General features: G+C 38.6%; 1 protein-coding gene across 1 annotated transcript; it reads left to right on the top strand.

The window, feature by feature from the left end:
• Positions 1-84: 84 nt before the first annotated feature.
• EAPP (E2F associated phosphoprotein) lies at positions 85-15,011 on the top strand. Its single transcript, XM_016209486.2, has 6 exons — positions 85-245; positions 4,518-4,696; positions 5,703-5,798; positions 7,132-7,243; positions 11,812-11,925; positions 14,461-15,011. Exons 1-6 carry the CDS (start codon positions 172-174, stop codon positions 14,735-14,737), a joined length of 852 nt encoding a protein of 283 aa, XP_016064972.1. The 5' UTR covers positions 85-171; the 3' UTR covers positions 14,738-15,011.
• Positions 15,012-15,753: the final 742 nt, after the last annotated feature.

Here is a 15,753-nt window from a genome sequence, read left to right as displayed (position 1 = left end):
CAGTCCCCCTCCCCGCCCCCTCGCTGGGACAATCTGCGCAGGCGCGCGGGCGGGGCTGGGGGAGCGGAAGTGCTGGCGGAAGTGGAGCCCGCAACGCCTTAGGGAAGGGACCAGCGGGGCGAACGGGTACTCTGCCGACGCCTGCAGACCGTGTCGGAGGCGGGAGCCACCATGAACCGGCTCCAAGATGACTATGACCCCTACGCAGTTGAAGAGCCTAGCGACGAGGAGCCGGCTTTGAGCAGGTGGGCCCCTGCTCCGCCCCGGCCCCGAGGCTTCGGCCGCGGCCGGGCCTTAGCCTTCTCCCTTCGCTGCGCCTGCGCCTGCGGGGCCCGTGCGGACCCTCTGCCCGGCGGTCCGGGCCCCTCTCGCACCCCGCTGTAGCCTGTGGGACGCCGAGGGGAGTCCTGGTGAGGTCTTGCGGCCACGGGGGAGGCGGGGCCGAACCGGCGCGGGGAAGGGGGCTGTTCTGGAATCCTGCGTAAGTCTTCAAAAGCCGGGCGATCGAATCCTGCCTCTGCAGCTTACAGCAGTGTGACCCAAGTCAAATCACTTATCCTCGGTTTCTCATCTATAAAAAGGAAATATAATAACTATATCGTAAGTATGTTGTAAGGCTCCTGGGACTTAATGTGAAGTGACCAGCTAAAAGAGTAATACGCCATAAACAGAAATAAGGGGATATTTAACAGACTTTTTTTCAGCACCTGTTATAGGCTTGCTCTGGCTACAGAGATCAGTCATAAGATTTTTGCCTTTTACAGGCTTACAGTATAGTAGGGGAAATAAGATGCATATCTCCAAGGTATATATCTTGGAAATAAGTATGTATCTTGGAAGAGCATTGTAGAAAACGATGATCTTTGATAGGCATGGATGCAGTTCCGTGGGAATTTCCAAAAGGAAGGACTTAACCCTCCCTGAGGGAAACTTTCAGTTATGTTGGCAAGAGATTTCCAGGCAAATTTAAGCCATTTTAAAGCTGTCAGCAGATTCTACTTATAAACTTGAAAACATTCTGTCCGATTGAGCCTTCTGCAAAACTGTCCTACTTTCAATCACAGTATTTCCTCCCATTATCCTGGGGAGGGGTCCTAGGCGTGGGAGATCAGGCTGCTGGGAAGATTTCTGTTGTGGGGAGTGAGGATGGATTCCAAGATTTCCTGTGAAAAAGTGTTTCAGTTAATGGGGCAGGTCTGTGAAAGGAGTTATATAGGCTTCAGTTAGTAATTCAGTTTGGAATATAGGAGTGTTTCCGGGAGTTTTTCTGCCATTACCATCTCCATATTCACTTGTTATTTATTTAATATTTTTCTTTAAGTCAGTGTACATTTTTGTAGTAAAATATCTTAAAGCTTTTGTCATTGGTAAAGTAACAAAAATAAATACTATGAAAACAATGCTTTAAGACAGTATTGCCTGCTTAAGGCTCTGAATCCAATGCTTGTTTTAAAAAGGGAGATTGGTGTTAGAAAGGTGTTTAATAGGTACTGTCAGGGTTTGATTTTACCCCACTTATAGGCTAGTATTTTATAGCCTCTTACTGTTTCATGGAAGCTGACAGAAGATCTGTGACTCCTGGGTTACAGAAAGCTCACAGCACAGTAGGCAGCGTGAGCATTATGTTTGTATTGGTTGCTCTTTCTAACTTCTACAGAGATCACGCAGAGAGAGACCCAGATGGATACTACACATTCACTGGGTTGGCATTGTGGCTGAGGACCACTTGATCTTGGAGATTCCACCTCTTTTGCAGCAGGCAGTAAATGAGCCTGCTCTTTGTCCTGGAAAGTGACATTACCTCATCCATCAAGCTTTTTTTTACTGTAAACACAACCTTGAGAAATGGCCTAGGTAAAAAGTGTTGAGAACCTTTCTTGGCATACTCAACAAGAATATGCAGCGCCCATGATACATTGCCTTGCCCAGCAGTGCTAAATGCTGAGACTCTTGAAATAATCACAAGGACTGAAGAAAATGTTCCTTGTGATTCAGTGTTGTTTATTTATTTATTTACTTTTTAAAAATATATCTTTATTGATTTCAGAGAGAGGAAAGGAGAGGGAGAGAGAGAGAGAGAAACATCAATGATGAGAGAGTCATTGATCAGCTGCCTCCTTCACGCCCCTCACTGGGGATCGAGCCCGCAACCTGGGCATGTGTCCTGACTGGGAATTGAACTCCGATCGCCTGGATCCCAGGTCGACGCTCAACCGCTGAGCCATGCCTCGCCGGGCCAGTGTTGTTTTTTTTAAATTAAACTTTTTATTTTGAGGTAGATTCACATGCAGTTTTAAGAAATAGTACACAGAGATTGTGTCCCCTTTACTCAGTTTCCCCTAGTGTTAACGTACTGCAAAACTGTAGTACGGTATCACAACTGGGATATCGACATTAATACCGTCAAGTTATAGAACATTTCTGTCAGCATGAGAATCCCTCATATTCCGCACTTCCCACCCCCATGTCCTTCTCAACCTCTGGCATCCACTAGTCTATCCTCCATTTCTATAATTTTGTCATTTAAAAAAAATATGTAAGTGGTATCCTGTGGTATGTAACCTTTTGGGGTTGGCTTTTTTCACTCAGCATAGTTCTCTGGAGATTCACCCCCATTTTTGTAAGTATCAATAGTTCATTTCTTGTTTATTGCTGAGTAATATTCCGCATTTAACCATTCACTCATTGAAGGACATCTGGTTGTTTTCCAGTTTAGATTATTGTGAATAAAACTGCTATAAACATTCATGTATAGGTTTTTGTGTGCATATAAATTTCATTTCTCCTGGATAAGTGCTCAGGAGTTTAATTGCTGGGTTGTGTGGTAATTGCATGTTTAGTTTTATAAGAAACTGCCAAGCTGTTTTCCATAGTGGCTTCAATGTTATTTAATGGGCCGTCCGTCTATTCTGCTACTCCTTAAAATAATCTGTTATGTCCCACTCTTTGGAAACACTGGAATATAGAGTAGATCAGAGTTTCTCAACCTTGGTAGCATTGACTTCTTGGGCCAGATAGTTATCTTTTGGAGGGGCTGTCCTATGCATTGTAGGATGCAGGAGCCCCTCCTCCTGCCTTCTAGTTATGACAATCAGAAATGTCTCTAGCTATGCTAAATATTACCTAGGGGAGCAAAATTGCCCAAGTTGAAGACCACTGAGGTAGTTCAAGGTTGAAAAGATAAGTTGAAACCAGATTGTGGAAGGCTCTTTAGAATGCTGTGCTCAGAGGTTTGTCCATCGATGTTTTTTTTTGGAGCGGGGTAGTGATGTAATGAGAGTTCTTTAGGAGTGACGTTCTGGTAGCAGAAAAACAAGAGTTTGGAGGTTTGGAGATCCTTAGGATATGATGTAAATTTAAGAGGACCCTAGTGAATATAGTGGTCATGAAGAAAAAGAAAGCATGCTGGTAAGGATGAAGAATTTCTCATGGGAAATTTTCTTGGCAGTAGAAGCCTCTATCATAAGCAAAATTGATATGAAGTGGATTTTTCTGATTTACATTCTGCTGGAGGCTCAAAAGTGGTGTTCTAGAAGACAAAAATAGAGAATTAAAAACCAGGAATAGTCTGGAACTATTCATCAGACCATGTGTAATTGAGTATTATTTATGTACTATTGATTGTATTAGAATATCTTAGGCATTTCAGCTATTCCTGCTGATATCTGGCTTAATTTCGTCATACTGCTATTGATGGGGAAACCTAGGCACAGAAGGCCAAGTAAATTGGCAGAAATTGCTCAGGATAATTTGGAATAAAATTTAGCTTTCTCCCTCTTTATAGTTCTCTATTGCACTGTGCCTTTTAAATTGTAGTGTTTAATTACTATCTGTTAACATTTTGTGTGGATATATTAGCAATATATTAGTTACATATTTTAGGTTTCATTTAAATGTACAGAGTTTTAAATATATCTTTATTGATTTCAGAGAGAGGAAAGGAGAGGGAGAGAGAGACAGAAGCATCAATGATGAGAGAGTCATTGATCAAGCCCGCAGCCCGGGCATGTGCCCTGACCTGGAATCGAACCCTGATTGCCTGGATCCCAGGTTGACACTCAACCCCTGAGCCACGCCCGGCCGGGCTAAATGTCCAGAGTTTTAAAAAACTGTGGAGTAAACTTTTCATTGCTGATAGAATTAGAATTGGTACAATACTTCTGGAAAGCAGTGTGATAATTCAGGAAGTCAGAAAGATGTTTGTGTCTAATTCTAGACATTCATCCTAAGGAAATAAAATTATATATACAGAGACATTCATTGTAGTGTTTAATAGCAAAGAGCTAGAAATAAATGTACAGCATTTACAAGAGGAAGTATTATGCAGACATTAAAAAATGTATTTGGAAATACACAAAATGGTTCATCTATTAAGTGAGGATAGCTCTATGTAATATGCCAGATAAATCAAATGTAGCCTTATAAAACTTAAAATTGTTGAGCAGTGAGGTGATGGGAGTTGTAAGTTATTTTAATTCTTTAATATTCCTGTTCTTTATGATTTAAATGTATATTAGTTCTGAAGATGAAGTGGATGTGCTATTACATGGAACTCCTGACCAAAAACGAAAACTCATCAGAGAATGCCTTACTGGAGAAAGTGAATCTAGTGAAGATGAATTTGAAAAAGAAATGGAAGCTGAATTAAATTCTACCATAAAAACAATGGAGGTCAAATTATCCTCCCTGGAAACAGGTAAACTTTTAGTTAGATTTTAATGTAGATATTTTTCTAAGGTACATATGGGCAAGAACCTCATTTGTGCTCTTTTGTGTCCCCAGTACCTTCAGTAGGTCCTCAGTAAATATTTATTGAGTAAATGAATGAATGTGTTTGGCAACTTGAGCATAATTTTCTTTGATGACTAGTGAAGAAGTTTCCTGTGTTGTTGGAGATTATTTAGTATCTTTTACTTGCATGTTTTCCTTTTGTAATTTTTACCCCAGGATTAAAAAAAAAAAAAGACAGGCTTATAGAAATATATTTAGGGTTATATAGCACTGATATGGCAGGTTGAATGATGTGTCAGCACAAATTCCTGTCTCATTTTAGTAAGTAATGAAACATATTTTATCTTCATACGTGGTCTTAATGTAAACTGTACCTGACTCAAACTCTGTGATTTGTGATAGTAGCACTCCTCAGCATTGGTTTCTATGTTGATATGCTATGTATTAGCTGTTAAGAATCACAGTGTATATGATAATAATAATAAAAGCAAAACTGGATTTTAATTAAGAGGAAGAATTAGGGATGCAGGCATATGATGACATAAGTAAATGTCATGGCACTAGGCACAGATGAGTCCTTGAGTCATTCCCCTGCCTCTCTGTAGAGCTCTTAACCTCTTTCCCCTAAAGTCCCTTTAAAACAAGATGTTTATTCCCTGTTCTCCACAATGTATTGCATGACTGAAAGGTAGAGATATGTATGCTGGCAACCTGAAAATATGGCTATTTGATTAGATTTGTGGGAAGGGAGAGAAAATAATCTCATGATCTGCAACGTTTAATCAGGAGGGGCAGTTCTCTGTATTGCATGGGGCACCAATTCAGTAAGTCATTGATGTGAAGTGTTTTTCTATCCACATGAGATTGGAAATGAGCTGATACTACTTTGAGGTCATGGAAGAATATATGAAGATTTTTTTCTTGTCAATTATGTAAGGTTTAGTCTGTAAATTTCCCTGTGGTTTGAATAGGGTCTTCTTCAGGAAATGGGAAAGTTGGAACAGCTTCCACAAAGTACTATGATGACATATATTTTGATTCTGATTCTGAGGATGAAGACAAAGCAGGTAAGTAAAATGTTTACCAGGTTTAGCTGTTATATTTTATGAAAAAATGTTCACCTAGAAGTTATTCGGTAGTAGGATTTCCCTGTGTTTGATTTTTTTCAAGGAAATTGCAGGCTGTTGATGTGAAAACAAAAACAGGATTGATGAATAAGAACAGATATACAAATATTGAACTATAATGTTGTACACCTGAAATGTATATAACCTTGTATACCAATTTTACCACAGGAAAAAAACAACACATAGGAATGTATACATATGAGGACATGGGACCAACAACAGTAGTGCATAGGCACAAACGGGGAGAGGGAGAATATGTCCCAACTCAGTACCTTCCTCCTTCGGGCTCTTGGCCACCCTCTTCCTTCAGGTGCCTTAGCACAGCAACATTTGTTTTCACACCTGCAAATAGTTTCTATATTTTTGCCCCCTTGCATAATTTTCCCTGACTCATTGCTTTTTAAAATTTTTTTGTCGGCCTCTCTATTCTTTGGAATTGATTTTGTATAAATTTTTTTTTTTTATAATCCTTACTTGAGGATGTTTTTTCCATTGCTTTTCAGAGAGAGTGGAAGGGAGAGAGAAAGAGAAAGAGAAAGAGAGAAACATTGATGAGAGAGACACACACAGATTGGTTGCCTCTTGCACTCGCCTCGACCGGGGCTGGGGATCGAGCCTGCAACTGAGGTTTGTGCCCTTGGCCAGAATTGAACCTGGAACCCTTCAGTCCAGGGGCCGACACTGAGCAAAACTGGCCAGGGCGATTTTGTGTAAAATTTGAGTAAAGTTGAACATGTTGACAAGACCTAAGACAAAATTATATCAGTAATTACACTGGAATACACAAGTAATAAATTTATATGGTAAAGAAATAACTTTATTTTTTATATATTGTTAAATACTGACCTGCTCAAGTACATTTTGAAATTCTAGTGTATGTGTGACCATATATTTTTTCCATTCATTTTTGAAATATTTTTCTTCTGATATCAGTAGCATTTTATATATGGGAACTTGCAGAGAATTTAGATGTCAAAAATAGTTTCTGTTCTTGACTTGCTTTGAGTAGCCTTTTTGGACTCAGAATTTTCATTATTTAAACTCTTTGAGATACCAGTTTTCAGTGAAAAAAAATTGTGCCTCCTCTTTCATCATTTTAATACCTTGTTAATTGGACAAGAACTGTACTTGGAAGAATAGTTAAAAATTTTTTAAAGGAAAATATAAATAGAAAAAATATGTAGCTTAGGAAATGAGAGTCTTCATTCTGTATTAAAAAGGTGTGAACTTTAGATATGATACTTAGCCATGTGCTTAACATTTTTGAAATTAGCACAGGTGAAAAAAAAGAAGAAACGACACAGGATTCCAACAAATGATGAATTATTATATGATCCTGAAAAAGATAACAGAGATCAGGCCTGGGTTGATGCACGGAGAAGAGGGTAAGAACTTAATATTTAGAATCTTTAGAGAAAATGATTAAAAGATAGTTTTCACTATATTCATATTTTGAATGTATGTGTATATTTTTATACAGACATACATAGAGAAGTTTGAGGAAAAACTGCTAATTAGTTTATTTTGAAAATAAAGCAAATTTCAGTTAGACAGTTGATTTTTAAAGAAAACTTTTGAATTCAAACTGTTGTAGTCAGTCTCTCCATTTAAGCTGAATTTTAAAAAATAGACACAATTTAAAACTAGTTGGAGATTAACTAGTTTATGTTGATGAAGAGTGGATGTTATGTTTTGCATCTGAATTGTTTTTTCTGTTTACAAATTGGATTTTTAAAAATTGAAGTGAAATTCACATAACATAAAAGTAATAATTTTAAAGTGGACAATTCAGTGACATTTAGTATATTCAAACTTCTGTTTAATATCCAACCATTTTCATCATCCCAAGAGGAAACTCTGTATTCATTTTTAAATTTGATTTTATAAAGGCCAATATGTCGTAAAACTAAAAACTAGGCGATTTGCCACTATTACACAATGCTTCCTTAACCTGGCTGTGCTTCAGGGTCATCTGGGGAGAATGAAATGCAAACCCTTGAGTTATACTCTAGGAGGTTTTGATTCAGGTAAGGTGGGGTCCAGGAATCTATATTTTTCAAGTCCAGATGTATTTTGATGTTGTGTGAGTCTTTATACACCACCTTTTAGCCTTCACTCTCCCACTTTTCCCTTTTTTCTTCTTCGTTTCACCCATGCACCACTTCCTCCAGCTGCCCCTTGCATTATTTATTTACTTATTTATTTAAATAGCTCTTTATTGATTTCAGAGAGAGGAAGGGAGAGGGAGAGAAAGATAGAAACATCAATGATGAGAGAGTCATTGATCGGCTGTCTCCTGCATGCCCCTGATTGGGGATCAAGCCCACAACCCAGGCATGTGCCCTGACCGGGAGTCAAACTGTGATCTCCTGGATCCTAGGTCGATGCTCAGCCACTGAGCCACGCCTGGCCAGGCCCCTTGCATTTATTTAATGGATATTTTTTGATCACCCACAGTAAAATGGACATTTTAAGTGCTGTGAATGATATTGTGATAGTCAAGGAGCTTACAGTCTAGCTCCTGATTCTGGTGACGGAATTTGTCAGTGAAGTAAGATGGAATATATTTTCGTCTTTATATAATTTTGAGGAGAAATAACATTTTATTGGCTTATTCACATTTCTGCATTAAGTGGTAGTTGCCTTTTAAGATCATTAGAAACCAGCTTCAAATAATGAATTCAGTATATTTTAAGCACCACGAGGGCAGTCATCTTGTTTAATGCTGTATCCTAAGCATCTTGCACATTGTTAAATTGGTACTCAGTATCTATTGAGTGAATGAATAAGTTACTTTCTTGGGGTTTGGGTTTTGAAATTTGCTAAACATTTAAGAATAAAATATGTACCACATGTTTTCAGTATTTCCCCCCACAAACATTTAAAGAGTTTAGGAAGTAAAGCCTTTTGTTGTTCAGGTTTCAGGAGTTTACCATAAGCGCCCCCCTTCCCCTTTAAATTTATTTTCTGTCTATTTTTATTTTTTAAAAAATATGTCTTTATTGATTTCAGAGAGAGGAAGTGAGAGGGAGAGAAAGAGATAGAAACATCGATGAGAGAGAGTCATTGATCAGCTGCCTCCTGCATGCTCCTAATGGGGATCGTGCCTGAAACCCGGGCATGTGCCCTGACCGGGAATTGAGCCTCGATCTCCTGGATCATAGGTAGATGCTCAACTGCTGAGCCATGCCGACCAGGTCCCCCCTTTTTAAAAAAATTATGTTTTTATTGATTTCAGAGAGAGGAAAGGAGAGGGAGAGAGAGAGAAACATCAGTGATGAGAGTCATTAATCGGCTGCCTCCTTGCATGCCCCCTACTGGGGTTTGAGCCTGCAATCCTGGCATGTACCCTGACCAGGAATCGAACCATGATATCCTACTTCCTCAACCACTGAGACATGACGGTCGGGCTTGCTATTATTATTAACTAAATTCCATACTTTATTCAGATTTCCTTAGTTTTTACCTAATATCCATTTTCTGTTCTAAGAGCCCATCCAGGATACCATGTTATGTTTAGTTGTCATGTCTCATTAGGCTCTTCTTCCTTGGTTATGATGACCTTAACAGCTAATTTTGTTTTTTGTTTATTGTCATTCGAAGATATTTTTTCCATTGATTTTTAGAGAGAGTGGAATTGAAGGAGGGGAATAGAGAGAGAGAGAGACAGAAATATTGATGTGAGAGAGATACATTGGTTGGTTGCTTCCTGCATGCACCCTGAATGGGACCAGGATTGAACCTGCAACCCAGGTACATGCCCATGACTGGGAATCGAACCCTCAACCCTTCGCTTCTAGGGCTGATGCTCTAACCATGGAGCACACCGCCCAGGGCATCCTTAACAGTTTTGAGGAGCACTGGTCAGGTACAGTCACATGCTGCTTAGTGATAGAGATATGTTCTGAGAAGTGCGTCATTAGGTGATTTGGTCATTGTGCTAACATCATAGAGTTCACTTACACAAAGGTGGTATATAGCTTTCTACACAAATTATATGGTCTAGCCTGTTCTTCTAGGCTACAAACCTGTAAAGCATGTTACTCTGCTGAATACTGTAGTATATCACAATGTAAGTATTTCTGTATCTAAGCATATTTATACATAGAAACGGTACAGTAAAAAATATGGTATAAAAGATAAAAAATGGTTGTCTTGTGTAGGGCACTTACCATGCATGAGTGGAGCTTTCAGACTGGAAGTCGCTCTGAGTGAGGCAGTGAGAGAGTGCTGAGTGCATGTGAAGGCCTAGGACTTTCGTGTACACTACTGTAGACTTATAAACACCATACACTTAGGCTGCACTAAATTTACAAAACATGAGATTAAGTTAAGCAAGAGAAAATGATGCTGTCAAGAGACTTGGTAAACACGAAACAAATGAACACAAAAGACAAACAAAAACCCATAGACACAGTCAACAGTATGGTGGTTACCAGAGAAGAGGGGTAGTAAAGGTGGTCAAATACATTGTGACGGAATAAGGTTTGACTTTGGGTGGTGGACACACAATGCAATATACAGATGATGTATCATGGAATTGTACACTTGAAATCTATATAATCTTATTAACCGATGACACCCCAATAAATTTAATAAAGTATAACAGAAAAAAAGAAACTTGGTAAACACAAAATGTATAAAGCTGCTGCCAGCATAATACGGCACACTGTTTTAAAACATGCTTTTTATTTTTCTAAGTAGAAAGAGTACACTCAAAATTAATGATAGCCCAGCTGGCGTGGCTCGGTTGGTTGAGTGTCAGCTTATGAACCAGGAAGTCACGGTTCGATTCCCGGTCAGGGCACATGTCCAAGTTACTGGTTCGATCCCCAGTGGAGGGGGGTGAAGGAGGCAGCTGATCAATGACTCACTCATCACTGGTATTTCTCCCCTCCCTCCCTCTCCCTTCCTCTCTTTGAAATCAATAAAAACATATTTAAAAAAATAATGATAAAAGTATATATAGTAAATACATAACCCAGTAACAGTTGTTTATTATCATTATTATGTACTGTACATGATTGTATACACTATACTTTTGTGCTACTGGAAATACAGTGGGCTTGTTTACACCAGCATAACCACAAACACGTGTAATGCATTGCTGAGTTGCTCTACAGTGTAACCACGGCTACATTGTCACTAGGTGATAGGAATTTTTCAGCTCCATCGTAATCTTATGGAACCACCATTGTATATGTGTTCTGTTGTTGACTGAAAGGTTATGTGGTGCATGACTGGGTATTATAGGAGGCCTCTCTAACTGGAATTTGTCTGATATTTTTCTTATGATTAGATAGGGATTATATAGGTTTTTGGGAGGAAAACCAAAGATGCAAAGTGCCCTTTTTATCACATTATATCAAGGGCACATACTATCAACAAGATTTACGACTGTTGATGTTTACTTTGATCATCTTGGTGAGGTAGTCTTGGCAGGTTTCTCTACTATAAAGTTACCCTTTACCCCTCTTTCCATCCTGTGGTTTTTGGAAGGAAGTCATTATGCGCATCCCAGACTTAAGTGGGAAGTTATGAGTGGAGAGTATCATCATAAATTATTTGTAATTCTGTATGGGAGATTTGTCTATTCTCCCCCATTTATTTATTCAGTCATTATATCAGCATGGACTCATGAGTATTTGTATTTTGGGTTATAATCCAATACTGTTTTATTTTGTTGCTCTAATTGTTTTAACTTTGGCCATTGGGGGTGCTTTCAGTTGGCTCCTGTGCCCCTTTGACATACCTGCTGCATTGGGTTTTTCTTTTTTTTTTCTTTGGACTTCCTTACTTTTTGGCACTATAAGATGCTCCAGGTTCATTTTCTATGCCCCATTCCTAGAATCAACCATTTTTCTAAGGATTACTGAAACTTTTATTGGAGAGTAGCATTAGAAGTCAATATCTGACTTTAATGGTCTCCCCCTACTTTCTTTTTCTGTTCAAGCTACCATGGTTTTGGAATACAGAGGCCACGTCAACCACAACAGCCTGTCCCAAATAGTGATGCTGTCTTGAATTGCCCTGCCTGCATGACCACACTGTGTCTTGATTGTCAAAGGTAACAATATACACATACACACAAAACAATAAAAACAAAACTTGTGGGCCTTTTTTAAAATCTGAAGTAGACTTTTGAGGTACTTAGGAATTCTGATAAAGTTCTGTTCTCATATATCCTTGGTGCTACATGGCTAATCTTTATATAAATATTTTGTTTATACATAGTTCTGTCACAAGTAGTGTAAAGTAAAGCACTTGCCAGTACTGACAAGGATTCTGTGAAACTCTTTTTATGTTGTGGAATGATATAATCTCTCCAATACACTTTTTTATTGTGATAAAGTACATGTAACATAAAATTTACTTTTTTTTTTTAAAATCCTTACCCGAGGATATTTTTTCCATTGCTTTTCAGAGAGGGTGGAAGGGAGAGAGAATGAGAGAGAAATATCGATGTGAGAGGGACACATTGATTGTTTCCCACACGCACCCTGACTGGGGCCAGGGATCGAGCCTGCAGCTGAGGTACGTGCCCTTGGCCGGAATTGAACCTGGGGCCCTTCAGTCTGTGGGCGGATGCTCTATCCACCGAGCCAAACTGGCCAGGGCAAAAATGTACTATTTTAACTATTAAAAAGACTTTGCTATTGAAGACTACTTCTTTCGAACATTGTTTATTGTCAACCAGAACATTTTTAAAAATTTTAAAGTTTTTTCACAGCTTTATTGACATGAGATACAATTGACATTGTATGAGTTTAAAGTATATAACATGATGATTTGATATACAAATATACTGCAAAATGATTATCACAATAAGGTTAGTTAACATATCCATCACCTCACATAATTACCTTTTTTTTTTTTTTGTGGTGAGAACTTTTAAGATCTACTCTCTTAGCTACTTTCAAGTATGCAGTATAGTATTGTTAACTATAGTCATCATTACATCTCCAGAACTTATATATCTTATAACTGGAAGTTTGTACTCTCTGACATTTTCACCCATCCACCTTCCGCCACCAATCACCAATCTGCTTTCTGTTTCTATGAGTTCACTTCTTTTTAGATTCCACATATAAGTGAGATTATACAGTATTTGGCTTTCTCTGTCTGACTTATTTCACTTAGCATAATGCCCTCAAGTTTCATCTATGTTGTCACAAATGTCATGGTTTTCTTTTTTTTTAATGGCTGAATATTCCATTGTGTGTATTTACCATATATATATATATTTTTTTTAAAGTAACCGTAACACAGTTGACAGTTAATTTTTTTTTTTTTTTAAATATATCTTTGTTGATTTCAGAGAGAGGAAAGGAGAGGGAGAGAGAGAGATAGAAACATCAATGATGAGAGAGTCATTGATCGGCTGCAGCCCGCAACCCGGGCATGTGCCCTGACCGGGAATTGAACCCTGATCGCCTGGATCCTAGGTCGACGCTCAACCTGAGCCATGCCCGGCCGGGCACCATATTTTTTTTATTATTCATTTGTTGTTGATGGACACTTGTTTCCATGTCTTCCTATTGTAACTAGTGCTCCAGTAGGTTTGTGGTAGGAAGATCGGAGAGGTAAAGTGTCAGTTTCATCATATTATATTAAGGGCACAATTTATCAACATGATTTATGACTGTTAATGCTGACCTTGATCACCTACCTTGCAGTGGTGGGGGTGTAGCTATCTCTTTGAGATAATGATTTTATTTTCTTCAGATATATATACCCAGAAAGGGGATTGCTGATAATATGGTAGTTCTCTTTTTAGTTTTTGAGGAGCTTCCATACTGTTTTCCATAGAGGCTGTACCAGTTTACATTTCCACCAACAGTGCACAAGGGTTCACTTTTGTTATCTCTTGTCTTTTTGATAATAGCTATTCTGACAGGTGCGAGTTGATATCTCATTGTGGTTTAGATTTTCGTTTTCCTGATCATTAGTGATGTTGAGCACCTTTTCATGTACCTGTTGGCCATTTGTATGTCTTTGGAAAAATGCCTATCAGGTCCTTTGCTTATTTTTTATTTAAAAAAATTAAAAAAAAAATTGATTCCAGAGAGAGGAAGGGAGAAGGAAAGAGAGATAGAAAATCAGTGATGAGAGAGTTATTGATCGACTGCCTCCTACACACCCCTGACTGGGGATCGAGCACACAACCCAGGCATGTGCCCTGACCGGGAATCAAACCGCCATCTCCTGGATCCTAGGTCGACGCTCAACCGCTGAGCCACGCCTGGCCGGGCCGAATGGCACCACTTGTAATGAGAGGAGGACAGAGTCTCAGGTCACAACAGAAAGACAGTCAAAGGTTATTTAAACATTACCTCTCACGTGTTCTACAGCTTATCTTTCTAAGTTTGAAGACCAAACCAAATTTTTTTCTGAGGTAAAAATTACTTTTTATCATTGTCTATTAACAGGTTTCTTCCTATTCTTAAAATAACTCAGCATTTCTATAAATTTCCCATTTTGTTCTCATGTCTTTACTTTGGTTGGAATTTCAGTAAGTTTTTGGTGGTCTCAAATTTCATCTAAATTGATAACTATTAAAATAGAACATAAATATACATTCTTCATTTTATTTTCCTCTTAGGCATGAATCATACAAAACTCAATATAGAGCAATGTTTGTGATGAATTGTTCTGTCAACAAAGAGGAGGTTCTGAGATACAAAACCCCAGAGAACAGGAAGAAAAAGCGAGGCCATAAGAAGATGAGGTCTAACCACGAAGATGCCGCGCAGCAGGCAGAGACAGACGTGGAAGAAATCTACCACCCAGTTATGTGCACCGAATGTTCCACTGAAGTGGCAGTCTACGACAAGGACGAGGTCTTCCACTTTTTCAATGTTTTAGCAAGCCATTCCTAAATAGCGAGGTTGGCGTTTAATTGCCCAATACTGTATGTAAGGCAAATGTGGACAGTTATTTTCCTTCTGCCTGTTCATACCAAGTGACATTCTGAGCGGTTGGTTGAGGAAGCAGTGTTTTATTCTTTTTGAAAGAATGGTTACCAACCTTCATCTCTCCCCCATCTTTAAAAAAAATTTTCCCCAGCTCTGTTGGGACTGATTATTCATTCCCTTTTTGATGGACTTTGGAAACTTGGGGCTTTTTATTTATTAAAGCTCTTTAGAATTAAAATGTTCTGGAGTTATAAGTAATCTTTGTTTTAGAGTGTTATTTTTTATTTTAGACATACTCTTGGTGTATAAACTGGAAACTGTTTCCTGACTTCTGTCCGTATGTATTGATTTGCTAAGAAGCATCTTTATTTCCCTTCTACCCCACAGGGTGGAGTGACAGTATTTAGCAACTGTTACAATGACTTGGCGTTAGTATTGCTGGGTGCCTTGAGTGATTAATGTAGGTCTTTCCTTAAAAGAATTGTATTTACTAGTATTCTAAACTTAACGAATTAACATAGTGAATAGAAATTTGTGGTGAGAAAGAGCAGCCTCACCTTCCAGCCGTAGACATAAAAATCGTCTTGCTGCTCCTTGTGTCTACTCCTTATTCCGGAATTTCTGTTGCCAGAAGCCAAGTGTTGTTGTTTTTTTTCTATTAAGTACATCAGTGATTTTCAACATTTTTCATCTCATGGCACACATAAACTAATTACTAAAATTCTGCAGCACATGAAAAATATTTTTTGCACTTCTGACCAAAAAAAAGGTATAATTTTGATTTGTTCACACCAGACGGCTGTTGTGTTGGCTGTTGTCATTCTTTTATTTGACAGTCTAAGGGGAGAGGGATCACTGCCCCTGACTAAGTAGCCAGGTACTGCATGTTTTAAAAATTCTTGCAGCATAGCAGTTGAAAAATCACTGAAGTACATAAAAATCATTAGTGGCAGCTGGGAAGAAATTACATCTGTACATTT

Source organism: Miniopterus natalensis, chromosome 1 (assembly GCF_054644295.1).
Source record: "Miniopterus natalensis isolate mMinNat1 chromosome 1, mMinNat1.hap1, whole genome shotgun sequence".
In the NCBI taxonomy this organism is placed as follows: Eukaryota; Metazoa; Chordata; class Mammalia; order Chiroptera; family Miniopteridae; genus Miniopterus; species Miniopterus natalensis.
This window is presented reverse-complemented; position numbering and strand designations above follow the sequence as displayed.

Excerpts from the sequence above, each read along its gene's own strand:
- EAPP (XM_016209486.2), top strand. The coding sequence starts at position 172 with ATGAACCGGCTCCAAGATGACTATGACCCCTACGCAGTTGAAGAGCCT. Across the intron at positions 5,799-7,131 it reads TGAGGATGAAGACAAAGCAG|CACAGGTGAAAAAAAAGAAG; the intron begins GTAAGTAAAATG and ends TTTTGAAATTAG. Across the intron at positions 7,244-11,811 it reads GTTGATGCACGGAGAAGAGG|CTACCATGGTTTTGGAATAC; the intron begins GTAAGAACTTAA and ends TTTCTGTTCAAG.